This window comes from Corvus brachyrhynchos, unplaced genomic scaffold (assembly GCF_000691975.1).
Source record: "Corvus brachyrhynchos isolate BGI_N302 unplaced genomic scaffold, ASM69197v1 scaffold53, whole genome shotgun sequence".
Lineage (NCBI taxonomy): Eukaryota > Metazoa > Chordata > Aves > Passeriformes > Corvidae > Corvus > Corvus brachyrhynchos.
In genome coordinates, this window is record NW_008237681.1 from 5,206,250 (window position 1) to 5,224,923 (window position 18,674).

General features: G+C 37.5%; 1 protein-coding gene across 1 annotated transcript in view; it reads left to right on the forward strand.

Moving 5' to 3' along the window:
• The first annotated feature begins 6 nt into the window (after nucleotides 1-6).
• Nucleotides 7-18,674, forward strand: part of SATB1 (SATB homeobox 1) — a 74,714-nt gene continuing 56,046 nt past the window's right edge. Inside the window, 6 exon segments of the mRNA XM_017732136.1 lie at nucleotides 7-860; nucleotides 953-1,022; nucleotides 3,662-3,897; nucleotides 7,680-7,856; nucleotides 8,656-8,782; nucleotides 9,510-9,633. Of these exon segments, the coding sequence (XP_017587625.1) occupies nucleotides 3,687-3,897; nucleotides 7,680-7,856; nucleotides 8,656-8,782; nucleotides 9,510-9,633 (639 nt within the window). The 5' untranslated portion in view covers nucleotides 7-860; nucleotides 953-1,022; nucleotides 3,662-3,686.

An 18,674-nucleotide genomic window follows, 5' to 3' on the forward strand; every position in this document is an offset into this window, starting at 1 on the left:
ACAGGTCCTCTCTGCCTTTTTTTTTCTTTTTTTTTTTTTCCCCTCCCGGACCGCAAAGGCGAGATTAAAAGTGGCATTTTAGTGCCTTTTCCTGCAATTTTCTCTCCACTTTTTTTTTTTTTCTTTTTATCTCCAGTAGCGATCTCTGGGGCTGAGGTTTCCGCAGAAAGTTTGGGGGCTGTTACGGTGTGTATTTTTGCGGAGGGGGAGGGGAGCGGGCTCCTTCTGTGTGTGCTGCTCCTCTGGGTGCCTATTGGAGAATAATAGTGTAAGTGACAACCTAGAAGTAGACTTTCTGCTCTTCACACTGGATAGAAAAGCTGCCTTTTTTTTTTCTTTGCCTTTTTTTTTTAATAACCCCCTTTCTCACTTGATCCTTTACGCATTGGTTTTGTTTTTGAAAGGATAGCTAGACTTAAGTCACCCTCCACCTTAATTTAAACCTGCTACTTATTTTTTTTTATTGTTATTATTATTAATTCCTCATTTTGAGCGTTACACTTGTCTGATCATTTTGATCTGCAGCTCTGTCTTCCGTTGCAAAACCTCGAAAACTGGCTCTCTCAAAAGATATTTAATCTCTATTTTTTTGTCCATTGCCATTTTTGCTCATGGCTACTCTGTTTCTCGCTATCTGTTTTTGCCCCTCCCCGCCTAGAGGAAAATAGCAACAAGAAAAAAAAAGAAAATAAGAGAATATTAGGGGAAGTAGTCCTCAGGTCTGCTGCCCCCCCCGCCCCCCTTCAGAAAGGGGGGGACCTAAAAAACATCAGTCTTGAACTTCTTCCTCTTCAAGAGCTCGGGCTGCAAAGGAAACCTCCTTTGTTTTTGTTATTTATATGCTGTCAAGTTTTGAAGTGGTGAGTTTCGGGTCGGTTTTGCTAATTTCACTCAGAAAACTGCAGTGTTTCTGTTTCTAGATAAGTACTTTGCTTCTTTGTCTCTTTAAAAGGTCACAGGGAAAGCTTGGCCTGGATTGTGAGAGCCATATGGAACGGATAAGTGCGGAGCCTCTCTCAAATGTGATTATGGGTTTTTATGGGGGAGGGAGGGAAGAGGAGGGGAAAGGCATGGGGAGGGGGCTGATTCAGGAGGAGAGAAAGAAATAATATAATACCGGCAGCGTTACATCGCGACAAAAAGAGATACCGCACCGACTCTCATTCAGAAATTGCGCGGTGTGCCTGTGTGTTACGCTGGCTCCAGGAAACTGTGCCTTGAAATTGTGCTCTTCTCTCACTGATCTGTGATGAAAACTTGTAGTTGTGAAAGATGCCTATATGTGAAATCCGGGGAAACTCCTGGCCTGGAACCGGAGGAGATGATAGGTCTTTCCTTCCACCCTCTCCCTGGGCAGGCCATGCTGGTTGTTGCTCATCACTATTCCAAACTGAGGTTTCAGTGAACTTTAGCCTTGGGCATGGAGTTTAAATGAGTAAATTAGGTGTTTTATGTGCATGTAATTTTGCTTTGTAACATAAAGCTTTTTACAAGATGACTAAGCGGTGAAAGGATGCCGATGGGTGGGTGTTCTCAGGCCAAGCGAAAATGACCCATTCGATGTTTTGGTTGCAGTCAGTGTATTAACTAAGTGGCGATCTATCACTTTTATTCACTGTACATGATGTAGTGCGATTCTGACTCATGATGACTAGATACTTTTTGTAGCGAAGAACCTCCGTGCCTTAGAGTACTTCTGAAGTTGCCAAAAGTGATGAGGAATTTCTTGTTCGGGGCTTTTTTTTGTGTGTGTGTTTTCTTTTACTCTCTCCCCCCCTCTTTTTCTTGAGATAGACCAGTCTCAGAAAAGCAGCCCTATGGTATGTTAGCATCGTCAGAAACATCGGAAGATGTTAACAGTACGAGTCTGTAATTCTTTGCTTAGGTTACACTTTACACAGTTTAAAAAATTCTTTTTGAGAAGTGGCTAAAATAGGCATGTTTACTGTTAATGAGACGCATGACCTAAAACAGATGGGATAAAGATGAATGGTGAACCTTAGCCTGTCACCTAACAGCATAAGGAAAAATAACGATTGTCTGAACTTCATCTATTTTGGTTGCATTCTTGAAGTTGCTTTGTAAATGTTCGAATTAATACATTGCATCTCTCTTCACTGTATCAGGAAAAACAGCATGATGTTCAAACAAGAAAAAAATAGTTTACAAAATTGTCATTGGCATGTATACTGGTGACATAGAAGTATATATATAAAGATTTCAAGATATTTAGGCTCTAGTAACTTCGCTTTGAAATGTACAGAAAATGTATTGAATTACTAGGCAACTGAAAGAAAGTAGCAATTATCCGATTCACACCAGTCTTTCTAAATATGACTTCCCCAGTATTAGTATTTGCACTTGCTAATGTAAATACTAGTTCATAGATTAATGTCTGTTGACCTGTCCTTAGTGATTATATTATTTATATATATATATATATATATATATATAATTGTGTAGTTATACCTTTCCGTGTCAGGGAAAGGTGGGTAAAATACCTAAAAATCAGAACAGTATTAATTAATGAAATCATAACCAGAAAGATTCCTTTGCTCTCAGCAAGGTCTTTTAATATAGCTGGCAACACAGATTCTGATGAGTGGTAAAAATCCTTAAAACTTACTCTGTTACGTTGTAGGCTTGGGAGATTTTTAGTGATTTAGCTGTAATTGTTATTCATGGACAGAGGTTTCAAAAGTTTATAAAAAGGGAAGTGCAATCATGCTAGCATATATCTTTTCTTAATTTGCTATTGAAATTCTCTTTTTTTGGTTTCAAATAGCTGTGTCAGCATCACCCAGGTTTTAGGGGTTTTTTATATCTAAGGGCTTCAAAAGTACTGTAGAAATTGTGGAGAATTTTTCCCCAGCTTTATATTTGGTGAGAAACTATTCAGTTATTTTTCTTAATTGAATAAACTGCTCTGTTTAACACTTAAAGCTTAACATCTGAAAAATTGCATATTTTGAACTTTGCAAAAGTTGATAAACTCTTTGTATAGTATTGGTTAGGAAACTCAAAAGCAACCATCTCCCGCCACTGCTTTCTGAAGTTAAATGTCAAATTCTTTTCTAACTTCTGTTTTTAAGGGGGAGAGGAATTGTAAATGGACAATAGCCTACATCTCTAATAAATCTGTTGCTCCTTCAACTAAAGTTTTCACAATCTCTCTATTGTTGTTCATCCATTTTATAATCAAATAGATCAAGAAATTTTCCATTAGAATCTTTCTCTCTCTCTCTACAGTAAAAACATCCGTGATTAATGCCAAATCTTTCTGTGAGATTTGTAACAATAGCTGTCTTGGAGCACACACCTTGACAATCATCATCACTTATATGAGTGTTAGACTCTCAGTTTTAGTAGAATATCTCCAAAGATTTTGTTTGTTTTTTAAAGAGGTACTCTGGTTGGCTTTTTAAAAATAATTCCACTAGATTATGATACAATCTCTCTGTAAAGTGGGGTATGAGGTAATTTTTGAAGAATAAGTTTGTTTCTTTTTAAAAAGGCATTTCTTTCTAGTTAAAATAGTTATCTATTCTTCTTTATGAGCTTATGATACGTATATATCTATCTCTGTACATGTGCAGGCTGTGTACGTATACATATGCGCACACGTGTACAACATATATATTTTTTTTTTGAATCATGGCAGGTGATCTTTAGAGGCGGGACTGAGTATGGATCATTTGAACGAGGCAACTCAGGGGAAAGAACATTCAGAAATGTCTAACAATGTAAGCGATCCGAAGGGTCCACCAGCCAAAATTGCGCGCTTGGAACAGAATGGGAGCCCATTAGGAAGAGGAAGACTTGGAAGTACAGGAACTAAAATGCAAGGAGTGCCTTTAAAACACTCTGGACACCTGATGAAAACTAATATTAGAAAAGGTAATACTTTTGATAATTCTGCATTAGAGAAATATGATTTATAATATTTGGGGGGGAAGCATACTTTTGCAGACTCTACTTCATTTATATTTCAGGATTAAAATCTCCAGTCTAAAACACTATATATTCCCAATTCTGATATAAATCACATTTGGGAAATGTAAGGTTCATTCTTGGGTGGAGCATCTTGCTTTTCAGGGTGGAGTCTGATTTTTGTTAAGGTAAAGGCTAGCTATTCTGATTAAAGCAAATTCTTGCATTGAAATATAAGTAATTTGGTGCATTAATTCTTTGAGTAAGCGTTGGGCTAAGAAACACAAAAATACGTAACAGTAAATACTGAACCCCCCAAAACAAATTCTCACCTTTCCTCCTGATGATGGTCCTAAGATTGGAAGGGCAGCAGTGTTTCCATAGCAGTTGCAAGTTGGTTTAAAGGAGAGAGTGTAAATCTTTAGGTATCACATTGGAAAAGTCATTTATGATGTCAATCTTTGCAGTTTATTTTCTTAAGTACAATTCATTATTGAACAATGAACAACTTGGGTGTCATATTTTTCAGTGGCTGGTTTGCTGTAATTAGACGTTTACACAAGGAAAAGGCACATTTAGAATCATTGATGTTTGTATATGGATGGCTTTTGTTTGCATTGAAAATACTTTTAATGGACAATAATATACAAATTTTACTTATCAAAATGTGTAAGTCTTTTTGACCATGTCCTGCGGGCTTGCTAATTTAAATCAAAATATGCTGCATGTAATTTGGCATATGTGTTAAAAAAGCCTTTACTTTTCCTAGTATAATCAGTTATGTTTATAATCCAGATTTTTCTTGTATTTGCTAAGCAAAGTGCAAAATGTAACCAAGACTATTAAACGCACAAAGTTAGAAGGCAGAGGAATTTCGTTGTGTCTGATGCATAACATTTATCGTACAATCATTTATTTTTTCCTCGGTTTGGCGAAAACAAAGAATATATTGATCCTGAAATGAACAGACACAGCAGTCCGTATTGTTAGATCTTTATCTATTAAAAATGGAAAAACAGCACTTCAGCAAATTCTTTGGCCTCTGCTCATGATTACCCTATTTATTGATTGTTTGCCAAGAATGTATGCATCTTAAGAAAGCCAGGGTAAGAGCATTAAAAATATAATTTATTACGGCATTTCAAGCAGAGTGCATTAACATTGTACAGTGAAGCAGTGGGGCTGTATAAAAAGGACTTTCTGACGCCTGCAAACATATAAGTTCCATAAATTCCTAAATAGGAGATTTCAGCTGTCTCTGGTATTATGTGATATTTGCACAGCAAACTTTAATGCCAGGACAGTTTTAGACAAGGATTCTACAGACTTCACTGCTCCTTATGGCAGACGTGCTGTTTACACAGACTCGTAAACCTTCAGCAAAAGCTCTAACACTGCCTTCAGGTTTAAATCATGCTGTATTTTTAGCAGGGAGCACTGACCAATGCTCTCCCCTTTAATACTAGAAGGTTATGAAGTTGCTGCACTTGGAGGTCTTGCCAAGTACTAGCAGGAGTGATCAGCCAGCTGAGATTGTGCTCCCCTGTACAACATTTTTCACATTAACAGAAGGACACTAGTGACAGTTTGCTAAAAGATTTAGTGGCTTGATTTGTAGTCAGATGATACCTGTGTCGCACTACCAGGATCCACCTCTGATAATCTACGCTGTGCCTCAAAATTTGGCCAGGAGGCTCTCCTGTGTTGTTTAAAGTACTGCATTTTCCAAAATGCTGCAACTCAGGAAACCATGTACCTGGCAAAAAGCGTGCTGATAAGCAGCGAAGTACCTGTGTGTTGTGTCTGATCATAGCTTAATTTGTCAGAACTGATAAGGGGAAAAACAAATATGCTTTAGCTGGTTTTGGATGTATCTGCACTGTTTGTTAGAATGAAGCTTTGCTTGCACTTTATCTTCAGGAATTACTGGTGAAACTGCTTAAGAATTTTGAGCCCTTACTCTGAGTCAGACGGTAATAGGTGAAACATCAATTGTGAGAGCCTGAAAGGGATTAAAAAACCAAAAAACAAACCACCACCTTTTTGCAGATGAATCGTGTGTGTCCACAGCTTATTTAAAACCAGTGAAGTAAACACCACTTTGCATGTACTGCTTTTGCTTTGGTCTTCTCTCCCTTCCTGGCCAGTCTCACTCAGATTACAAAAAAAAAAAAAAAAGCCAAAAAAAAAAAAAAAATAAAAGCTCCTTCCTGCACTACATAAATATTGGCAAGCTTTTGCTCTTGTCTTTCAGTCTTTCATGCTGAGCCTATTGGGCAAACTGGAGTGAGTTTGTGAGCTTTTTCTTGCAAGCCTGAAGGGGTTTGTTTGCCAGAGATTGGCTCTCTGGTGAACAGATGTAGTTTAAATATACGTGCTTAAGAGGTATCTTTTCTATCATGATTTCTTACTATACGTTAGAGCACAAATCAACAGACATGGTCTTACTCTATTGTCAAGAGTAAACCTTCCTTTCAGACTACAGCATGTCTGGTGCACCTTAGCAGGTTAGGAGGTTTCTGTAAGTCTAGAGGGCAGTGGTTATAGAGGCATTAACATTGTAGGACTAATTGGAGTTCCTGGGTGCCCTGTTAAAATAACCCTTGTCATCATTTATGCTAAAGATGATACCCCTCTGGCAGGCTGCCATAAGACAGTTCTGTACATCTCCTTTTAACCCTTTTGCTTTCTGTCATTGAGAGATCCTAACCTGTGCTGCTGGAGAGAGTGGAACAGGATCGGAGCTTAAAATGTCAGGTCATTGTGTCATCCATGTCCGTCTGGGAGGGATTTTCATAAAGTCCAGGAATCTGATTGCTGGAAGAGACTTTGTCCCTAAAGCAGCTTGGGTCATTTGTTACTTCTTTCTCTGTCATCAAAAGGGAGGAAAAAATTAAAATAAAATAAATTAAAAAAAAAAAGGCAAAAGGAAAGAAAAAAGGTTATTTGCTTAGTATTCTGTGCAGTGTATGGAAGAGTTTGCCATATGATGCTACAAAACTGGAAATCAGTAATTAACTTTCAGGCATGCCAAAATAGCATTGTGGGGTGTAAAGTGCAGGAGACAACAATAACAACAACAAGAACAACAAAAATAAGCCTGAACTGCAGGTACACTTCTTAAAGTGGCATTGAAATCATGATTTGTTCCTTAAAGATGCGAGTGAAAGTAGTGCTCAAGTGCACTCAGTGAATGAAGCATGAATTAGTGTTAACTTTTGCCTTGTTTCCTTGTGTACTCTTTTCAGAGTGAATATATAACACACAAGGTGATTTGTTGTTGATGTTGAAAGCAATTAAATATTTTTGGCAGGACTAAGAAAGTTTTAATGTTAACGAACAAAATTATGTGGCTGGTACTAAAATGGCTTACAGTGAAGACATCTGCAGTATGTATTTAGGTTCTCATGCTGCCTGCTACTCACAACAAATCAGGCAGGACAGAGAGAATCAAGTTCTCTTCAGTCAACCTTGTTATTTCTATAGAAGGTAATTCTTTAAATCTGTATCTGATCAAGCAAGATAAATTTGCATTTTTGCCTTTCAGGGAGATGTATGTTTTATAGAACTTTCTCTTTTTTGAGGAGGGTGAGGGGAAAGGACTCGGGGAATATGTTGATCAAATATTTGTGATGATTCTTGATGCCTCCTCTGCCTGTTCGTACAGGTTTTATTTACATAACGCTGTATAGACCCACCTACTCTACTATAACTCAAGTTTAATATGTTAAATTTAATTTTTTTAATAGGAAGTATGCTTCCAGTTTTCTGTGTAGTGGAACATTATGAAAATGCCATTGAGTATGATTCTAAGGAGGAGCATGCAGAATTTGTGTTGGTGAGGAAGGATATGCTTTTCAACCAACTGATTGAAATGGCATTGCTATCTCTTGGATATTCTCACAGCTCTGCTGCCCAAGCAAAAGGTAAATAAGATTATGAAATTGTACAATGAATTGTGTTTGTTTGTGGGGTCTTGGGGGAGGGGCAGGACTTCTTTCAGGAATGCAATGCAGGTTTTACTTCTTAAACTTCTGGCAAATTCTGTCTCTGTATTTTTTTTTTTTTCTTAATGTGTTTTTATTTAGTTAGTGCACATTTTGTTCATGGGGAATGTGGAGGTAAATTCCTTTTTTTTTTTTTTTTTTAAAGAAGAAAAAAGACTTCAACTGAATCATTAGTATGCTTATTGACCTTAATAATCTGCTCCACTGAGGATCCACAAGGAAGTGTAAAGCATATTTGAGCAGATGGACTGTTGAGAGTCAACTTGCATTTATGACTGAATATCCAGCTCTGTTTCTTTTATTTTGTTCCTGATGGTTTTATAGACTGCAAAGTAATTTTTTTTGTGCTTAGTTCCTGCATTGCAAAATCCTTTCTAATTTATTAAGAGGAATGCTAACTATTATATCATGTCCTATTGAATTCATGGGAACTTAGGAAAATATACTTCTGTACATATTAAAAAAATCTCTACTGTAAAGCATTTGTATAATTTCATAATATAGATAAAGCCTATCCTTGGTGGTGTGTGGGTGGGGGTTTTTGGAGGGGGGGATGTTCTTTTCTTTTGCCAGATTTAAGAGGTTAGAAACAAAGGTGGCTGTCTTGTTAAAATCAGATATTTCTTTTGCCCTTAGGAATAAGGTAAATCACTTTCTTTCAATTTTTCCTGCCCTTCTTGCCCACTCCCCCTCCCCTCCAAAAATTACAATCCTGCAGGGCTTATCCAGGTTGGGAAGTGGAATCCAGTTCCACTCTCCTATGTGACAGATGCCCCTGATGCTACAGTAGCAGACATGCTGCAAGACGTGTATCATGTGGTCACACTGAAAATCCAGTTACACAGGTAAGTCACAGACCAGTTCTGGGACGTGAACTGTTACTTGTCTGCTCTTACCTGTCAGTATTGCTTGTATTTCATTCCCACTGTGCTTTGTGCTCAAAGTACAAAGGCTTGCCTAAATTCCTTTTTAGTTACTCTAATTCTTCTTTAACTTACAGTATACTATTGCAGCAAACTTTTATAGCTCTGACACATAGATTTTCTTTGGATATCTCATTAAAACTATATTGCATTTTAGTCAATTAAATGATGCATTACAAGAAGGCATTTTACATAAAGTTTACTTAAGAGAAAAATATTTTTGCATATCATGAACAGTACCATCTGTGTGCATTTTGTAAAAGAATGACTTGCTCACACTTATTGTTGCTGTCTAGGTTCTTAAATTTCACGGCAACAAAAAAGAAAAAACGGTTAATATATTAATGCTTTTCATGATCAGTCGTGAGAAAGCATTACACCTTAAATTGTTTTACCAAGCGCATCAGAGCAGGAAGGTAGAAGTAACATGAAAAAATAGTCGCCACATGCAGCTGATGTATAATTCATGCATCAATACAGCAGATGTGTTGTATAAAGTAATTAACTAATCGGAACAATCAGGAGACCGAGAGCAATCTCCAGATGCATCTGCTTGATGCGCAAAATGAAATCTGTCTGTCTTAAAGGAATGTTCTGCAGCAGGATGCAATCTTGTAATAATCCCTTTTCTAATCTGTGTTTCAAATAGTTGCCCTAAACTAGAAGACTTGCCTCCTGAACAATGGTCTCACACAACAGTAAGAAATGCTCTAAAGGACTTACTTAAGGATATGAACCAGAGTTCATTGGCCAAGGAATGTCCCCTTTCGCAGGTACTTAGCATAACTTGTAATAAATAATAAAGCACTATAGGCAACGCTGATGTGAGATTTGAGATTTCTACAGACTGTAGCAAGTAGTACCCGTGGAGTGGATCTGCCAAAAATGCAAATGCATTTGACCACTTCATGATCTTTATAAATATGCCTGATTCATTTTGAACATAGCCTTACAACGTTTCCCATGGGATGTTGTGAAAAGTTGTTTACACCACACTGAAATCATCTCACAGTAAACTGGATTTTAACTGGTTTTTGTCTTCAGTCTTTGAACTGCTTTGATGCAACTACTTTTTTCAAGCACATGTGTTCAAGATGTTAAAAGGCTCTTTACTTATTGCTGTCAAAAGTACTATTGAATCTGAATGCTTGTTAGATAACCTACAGTAGTTTTAAATGCTAATTCATAAACTGAGACAGTCTTTGGCATGCTATATGAGACGAGAATAAAGAATAAAGCTCTTTGGGTGATATGTTGTTGTTGCAAAGAACCAAAGGAAAATCAGTCATTTATTAGTTCTAATCAAAATATACCTAAATAAAAATGAAACCTCAATTTATGCATTGCTAAATATTGAACCGATGCGTTCCTCAAGCCTTAGTTGTATTGTTCTATTTTTGCCATTCTTTTTGTTCTTCTCTTGTCAAATTACTGCAAAGGCGCAACTCATTTTTCTACGCAGTATGGTGTCCAATGATGCTGTGGTGGGAACGTGGTATTTTTTTTTTACCTTTTAAATTTTAAAATGTATTTCATTGTGGTGCAGTCGAGACAAATTCAGTATACAAATAAATGATACTAACTGTGGCAGGGAGGGGAAAAGAGAAATTAAGGAAGTAAAGGTATTTTTATGGGGATTTTATTTCTCTTGCTTAGAATACTGGAGTCTTTGTCTCTGAAAGACTTCAGTTAATCTACAGAAGACTACTCTCCTCCTCTGTCTATTTTTCATGAAGATAGATTAGCAGACTTCTTTCCCATCACTTTTTTTTTCACTACAATTAGATTGTTTTCAGTGATGTGGCTCCAATATAGGAAGTTTTGAAGTGGAAATAATCAAAATTATCTTCACTGGTTGCAAACCATTCCAGTAATATGTCTACAAAGTTATCTTGTATGTACCTACTGTAAAAGCATGTAAGCTTTTGCACTCTGGCTTATGGAGGCTGCAGATAACTTGGGATTTTTCTCCATTTTAATCTAATAGGGTTACTTTTTACTTGATACTGATGGAAAGCAAATAATTTCTGTTGAGATGGAATATCTCATTTCTATTTGGACCTTGTGTTTCACGAAGGAGTTTCTGTATATATGTATATATAAAGCAGAAAAAAACTTTTAAAAGGAATGATTTACTATAGACAGTATCATGGTACTGGAGACAATTCAATAGTTACATTCTTCTAAAAAAATTCTTTCGAACTGTACTAAATTTTTCTGTAATAACTTTAATGGACAAAAACCCAACTTGCTTAATAGCAGCTCTTCAAGTTAATACTTGAGATGACTAAAACTCCAGACTAGAGAACTCTGATTTGGGACTGTTTGCTTACTGGTTTACATTTCTTTACTTGTAAGGAATACACTTAAAGCTGTGAGTTTCTTACTGTTCTTTAAAGCATGCTTATTACTTTTGCCATCTCTATCTTTACCAGTGCTGCCATAGTTGGGTTGCAAGAATTCAAATAACTTCTGCTTTTCTTTTTTTCTTCAAAAATCAAGTAATATTAAGCTTAAAATACATTTCTTTAATCTTAACTTTTGGAAAATCAAGCTGTTAGAGCAGTTGATCAAGAGCCCATCAGTCAGTCTAAGTCTTCCTGTTAACCTCTGGGAGCTTGAGGGAAGATGTGTTGATCTGACAGTGTCCTTTTCACATGAGTAAATTGATCTGACACTTCCCATGTTTGTCTTACCTCTAACTCCTTGTATATCACTCCTATGGAATGGGCACTGATTTAAGAGTGTCAGTGTTTTATTAAAGGTATTAAAGTTTGTGAATTGCCTGCCGTGGTGTGCTCCTGCAGCAGAGGTGAGAAGTAAGAGCAAGGCAGAGGTCAGGAGACGGTGTTTCCTTAGGGAATCCATCAAAGTGCCAGCATAGGAGATTCTTCTGAGAGCAGGGAGGGGGTCTCTCCCGTTATGTTCTTCCATGGGTATAGGTAATGCCATATGAAGTGCTTCATCACGAATGCAAACTAATGCAGTGACACCATACCGTAACTTATTAACACTGTTATGGATATAATTTATTAACCACAGAAAAATGACTCAAAGTGGAAACGAGAGTAGTTATCGTTTCCTGTCACTGTCATTAGCAATACTCTGTTTTCTGTAGGTATGGAAGGACTTGTTTTAAAGTAATTAAGGCGCTGTGCTCAATGCATGGCATCTCTGAAGCCCCATTTTCACTTAGAGTTTACTGTATTTTCTGAAGCAATCTTGCATTTTGTATATTAAAAAATTGCTCATATTTGTTCAGAATACTGGCATTCTATGTACGGAAAAAAACTAAAAACAAACATTTTATATTATTTTATAGTGCAGATATACTTAATAGCTTGAAAATATGTGAACAAAACGGAAAACCAGTTGCAGAGTCTTGAAAACTTAACGGCATTATTTGCTTGAGTGGTTTTTTTTTCTTTAAAATTTTTTAGCCATTTATTTTCTTGTCCAACTTAAACCTTGGGGTTTAAAGGTATGAACTTGGGATGTAAAGGTACTCACGCCTTTCTTGGTAAAATACCACTGTGATTCTTGCTCTCATTAGGAGAGTTTAATACATGGTCCTTTTTGAAGCTACTGTAATTCTCACTCTGTGACTGTGTGGCCTGAAGGCCTGAAGGTGAGGTTTATTCTCAGTATATGAGCCCACATCATGGGGAATCCCTGTAAACTTGACCTGCAGTGCTTAGGATGGACTGAAGCAAATGCACGGCTCTGAATTGCTGTGGAATTGCAGACAGCCGTCCAGAGATTTAGACTGCTTGATACCAAAAATTTGAGACAAAGTGAAAGGACACTACAAACTTTGCATGGAAAAGCCAAGCCTGTTCTGAATTATGTGCTGAAGTGCATATTTTCATGCTTTACATCGGGTTTGCAGATTTTATTGCTAGAGACTGGCAGCATGTGCAGATGCCGACTGAAAGACTTTTTGCATATGATACGCACAGCTTGCTTCATTTCTGTTTCCTCTCCAGACCTCTTTTGATGGGGAAGGTAACTTGGAATTTAATCTAGGGCTCAATTTTGGGCCGTCTTGTGCATTCCATTAAATTGGTCTATCTCGCGAGTGGCCTAGATCTCATTTCCCTCCTGTTTTGGCTCTTCAGTCTCCAAAGGGTTGTAAAGAAATTGTTCTACCATCAATTCTTATTTCCAAACCCTTGCACAGAAGCTCTACTCTACCTCAGTCTTATGGGAGCTGCTCTAAAGTGATCAGGCAGGCAGGCAGCTCTGTTGCATTTACTTATTTAATGTTAGTCCTTCAGTGTCTTGCCTTAGTCTTAGCATTTTCATACTTCATTTTCACAGTTTTGCTCTGTTTTGATTTTTAGTGAAGAAGTTTCTTCTTACTTCCACAGTTAATAACTGAAATACCACAGGCTGTATTTATTCTGATATTAATAAGGTCTTTTTTCCTCTTTTGCCCCTACTGAATTACTGCATCTTTCTCTGTTTCTATGTGTGTATATATATATATATATATATATATATATATATATATGAGATACATATGGTTGGATCAACTTTTATGAGGAAGAGGAGAGCAACATGGGGTATTGATCTGAGAAAAGGACGGGAAATTCTTCTGATAATTCTGGAACAAACTCACTGTGTGCTTTTGAACATTTAGATGTACCCCTTATCTTGAGTTCCTGTAACCTTTTCCACTAAAAGAAGATAACAAGTCACCTACCAAATGAAGAGATTGTAGAGATTAATTAGTATCTGGGCACTGCTTTGGAAATATGGCAGTGATCAAATGGCATTGACTTTTCTACTGGTATTATCTTGCCTGATTTTTTTTCTACAAAAAGATTTTCTGAATGATTGCTGTTAGTATTCACAAATGGGCACTTTATCAAAGCACTGCAAAAGCACTTCTGAAGCAAGGTATTCTTTTTCTTACCCCATAGTATCCTGAAATGTGAAGGTGTCTGGGGTTTTTCTTTTTCTTTTTTTTTTTTCACCCTTTAGCTTATCCTTTGAGACTGTTTGTATCTAGTCTGACTCTCAGGACAACCATAAGTCAGTGCATTCAAGATGAGAAATTCCAGGCCTGATATATAGTAGAATTTTAAATTTCAATGGCTTTTTGTTCAATATTTTGTAGGGGACATGCAATATTTAAAAAAAAATATCCAGAGGCTGTGATACTTGGGGACATAGTAATTTACAGACTATTTTAAAATTTTTGGAAGATATTTGTGTGTTCCCCCCCTTCCCCCACCTATAATGTCATTTACATAATTTTGCTCTTGGTGATAAGGGAATAGCGTTATTTCAGTCCGAAGGATATATGCTTGCATTCCATGAAACGTACGCGTACACAGAACAAGTGCTGGTACGATACCCAAGTCTGAATAGTTTTGCACTTGTGACAAATATAACTATCCTGACTGCATTTTTAACAAGCTTTCATGCTGTAGTGAGTGATTCTCTGCATCTGACATGGGCACGGTATAGATCATATACTTTCCTTTCTGTTCAGATATCCTGCCCTGAATTTGTAAGCTGTTATGTGCAGACTTTATATGATCTGGCAGAGACAACAGAAAGAAAGCTTTCTTGGAACATCAGTGTTTCTCAGTTCACCTGATCTGAAGGCACTTGGCGAATAGGCAGCTCACACCGCTGTTCTGATTCACCCTTCCAAAATCCTCACCAAAAAAGTTGCGTTTGCTAAAATTAAAATTTCTGTACTCAGACTATCAAGGAATGAGCTATTAAGAGTTGCCAAAATGCATACATTTTATGAGCAGTTTTCAATTCATGCTTTACTAAACCAAAAGGTGTTTTTTGCCCCCTCCCCTTTTAATTTTACCTGCCTAGACCTGACATCAAGTCTTTGGATTTCTTTGTGGCTCATAAGTCTCTTCTCTCTTCCTCCCCTCCCCCAATAATTAATAACCTGAGTAAGGAATGCAGCTCTTTTTTCTGCTTTAGAAGTTACTGTACTTTAGATTTTAAAGATGTCATTAATTATTTCAGGGAAGTAAATCCTTGAGGGCCTGGGCTCAGCTTTTGGCAGGCAGGGCTTTTCAACCCACCCCCCACTTGCTCAAGAGCATTCACTGTGACGTCTCTTCAAGCTGACATGGTATCTGGCTTCTTAAAACATTTGCAATTAACTATTAAAATTTGTGCCTATAATTTTTAGTTGTCCAGATAAAATGGGCGGTGCAGAGCCTATTGCTGATGGGATGAGTAAGATGTAATACGTGTTTTGGTAGAGCTGCATGGGGACCTTCTCCGGGTACTCAACCTTTCAATTGATTGATTGTTTGATCATTGATTTATGTTCTTTAGATGCACCTAAACACTCTGTGTTAAAGCTGTGCCAGTCTGTCTGCAACTGTTTAATCTGTGCAGCACCTTATTAAAGGCCAAAATATATAGCTATTTTTTTTCTGCCTTTTCGTTAGAATTAAGTATAACAAGGATGTAAAATCACTTTCAAAAACAGTTATGAGGCCTGAAATTATTGTGAGAGGAGGGGAAAAACATGCTTTGTTCCTCAAATAAAGGCAGTTTCTGACTTCAGGGGAGTCTGTAAGGTGTCAGCATGTCCCTTAGTATTTGTGCTGTAATGAGGTCTTGTTTCTGCTGCTGAAAAGTGGAGGAGTCCAGGAGAGGAATGGTGCTAGTGTTGAACTTGTTGTTGTTGTTGTTTGGGGTTTTTTTGTTGTTTTTACTCTCCTAAAGACAGGAGTTATAAGCACCTGTCCTCCACTAGGCTTTCTTGTGAACAAAGTACAAAACTAATGCATTTTTGGGACTGTGCGTCCCACTTTGAGTACGAACCATTTTTGATTGTATCTCAGCAATTTTGAGAACTGTCATGTGAATGATTATCTGCATCATATGGACTTCAAGTTTTAGGGAAGTTACAGAATGAAAAAGAAACACAGCACATTTTCTTCGGATACGTTTTCCTTCTAAACCATGTATGTTTTGTAGAACTGAGCCCTACTTGACTTCTGTTTTCACTCAGTGTTCCTGAAATGGTATATAGAAAAACTTGCATTCTAAATATTTTTGGTGATGTTCTTCTTTTTTGTAGATACATGTATACACATAACCATGCCTTTTTTTTTCTTCTGGGCACATTTAGTGGGTTAAGAGGCAGTCAAGTAAAGCACTACTACAAAATTTTGTATTCATTCATACTCGTTCATTGCATTCGTTTCTTGCATACCTCTTAATACAGTCACAGCCAAGTGCAAACCCTGATTCATTTATTTTTTTCATAACTTTATTAGAGAGTTAACAAACCACTTCTCCAGTGTTCTTTAAAACAAGATTGCAAATAAATCTTCTTTTTTTTTCCCTCTTATTGGCAAATTTTTGGCTGTGGAGTACTGCACAAGTATAAACAACATGAGAGATCCTTTAACATAACATGAGAGAGCCTTTAGTCGCTTTGCTCCCTAGCTTTGGAACTCATTGCCAATTGAAGTAAGGAAAGCTTGGCTGTTGGGACTTTTAAATCTAGACTTAAAAGTTATTTGTTCTGTTTAGCATTTTTAAAATGATTCTATTAGGAATTGTATGTGCTTCAGTTTTAATTTTAACTCATAATGATTGTAAAGCACCCTGGGATGCTTGCATGAAGGGCGCTACAGAAACCCAAGATTGTATTGTACTGTGTTGTAATGTATTGTATTATTACATGGTACTGGAGTTGGACCACGGACAATTCATATAGAAAGCATTTGAATACTTAGCTAAAGATAAGGAGTGTGGGGGGGGGGTACTGTCTTTTCTTGCTTCTTTTCCCCCTTTTCTGTCAGTTATTTTATTAAACTAAATTAACATGGCAGTTATTCCCTAAGAAATGCCAGCATAATTTACTGCTGCAAAGGGGCTCAAAATGTAAACCAGATGATAAACTAAAAATAAAAAAGTCCACATTAAGATTTAATTGCACTTCCCTTTCTATATTACGTTCTTATGTAAAATACATTACAAAACAGTACATTCTTTATCACTTCCTTCACTTTTAACTGAATTTCATTAACAATAAAGAAATATATTGTCTCTATTTCAGTAATGTCACTTGACAGTTAATCCCTTAACTCGATGTACATGTCTTTAAGATTTTTTTTTTTTTTTTTTTTTTTAATAAAGAACACGATAGCACTGACTGGAGCCAAGTATTGCACAATCATGTGATTTGCAAGTTTCCCAGCTCGCAGCTTTGCCAGTGCAGGTCAATTCACACCTGCCACACTTATGCCATTCTGGTCCTCATGTTGCTTTTCCTCCGTGATTGTCAGAGGTAGAGAGAGTTGTGCATGCGGCTCCTTCCTTCCCCCCCTCCCTCCCCACTCCAAATGTGTGGTAAACCGTGTGCATTGGAAGTGTCTCCTCAGGAATTAAATGGAGTTTAATTTCTGTCCATTAGAAAGCTGCTATCCACATCGCCAATTAAGCCTTCTATTTAAAGGGCGAGGAGATACGTATGTCTACATCTTAATCACTGCTGTGACTGGTTTGCAGAGACCTTCTCTGACTGGTTCAGTTATTACTAGCAGTGGTGGGAGGCACAGGGATCAGCGTGGTTATAAAACCTACCCAAAAGCTGAGCAAATTCTGTAGGTGCTGTAGCGTCACTGTCAGCAGATTTGAAGCTGAGGTACATCTGTGTTAGGGGACGCAGGGATGTAGGCATAAGGATTTTCCAGGAGAAAATTACTTGAATTGGTAATAATTTTTACCTGGCAGGAGCAAAAGCAAACAGGACCCACTTGTTGAGAGGCAGTACTCAGAGACATGCAACTTTCACCTTGTCAGCCAGGACTCATTGCATGCCTTCACTCTAATCATAACTTAGAAGAAAAGAGATGAGTTTCTCAGACTCAGCAAAACTCTCAAAGCTTGCTCCCCCACCATTGCCACTTTTTTCTTTTTTAATTAGCAATTAAGTTCTTCCTTTTTATATCCAAGATCCATGGTACGAGAACCCTAAGGCAAGGGTGAGCTTTGTCTCTCTTTCCTTGGACACTTCCTTAAGAACAGCACAAATGGTATCAGATTCTGCTAGTGCCTTGCAGCAGTGATCAGAGGACAAGTTTTTCAGGACAGTAGCAACCTCAGACGTGCCTCACTCGAAGCCATGGAATAAACTGCTCAAAAGCGAAAAGTTCTGTTCCTCAGAGGTGGGAACACATGAAACGTCCTCATCTACACCTATCTCATTTATTTTTATTTTGTTTTTTAAGTACTAAGATTTCCTACACTCAGAACTGCAGTTCTTCTGTAAGCTTGTGCCATAAGAGGGGGGAAAGTGTGCCTGGCTGTCCCAAGGGATTTGATAATTTACAGTAAACTGTGAGGGAGAAGGATGGGTTTTGTGATGATGAAAATCTGAGACACATACAAAAGACGTTGGTATCAATGGCCTCTCTAGAGCCAGAGAGGAGATTTCAGCTCTGTAAGTTTACTTGTTTGTATTTGAATCAGTATATTGGGACTCTCTTAGAATTTTAAGTGTTGTGTTGATGCCTTTTCCTGGTCTTAAAATCAAGAGTCATACACGGTTAGAAGGGGAAAAGGGATTTTACCTTGGTATTTATTTTAAGGATCTTTAGGTGCACACATTCAGGTCATATGCATTGAGATGCGCCCTGCTGAGCGTGTCCCCAAAGATCAGGTATAACATTATAGGTGTTACTAATTAGCATATCTATCAAAAATTCCCCAATGAGAGGCTCAAGTGAGCCCCCCTCCCCAAGGAGCCTTCCCCTGGATGGTTCTATCTTAGTTTACAGAATGTGTTCTGGAGAGGACCTTGGGGTCTGGG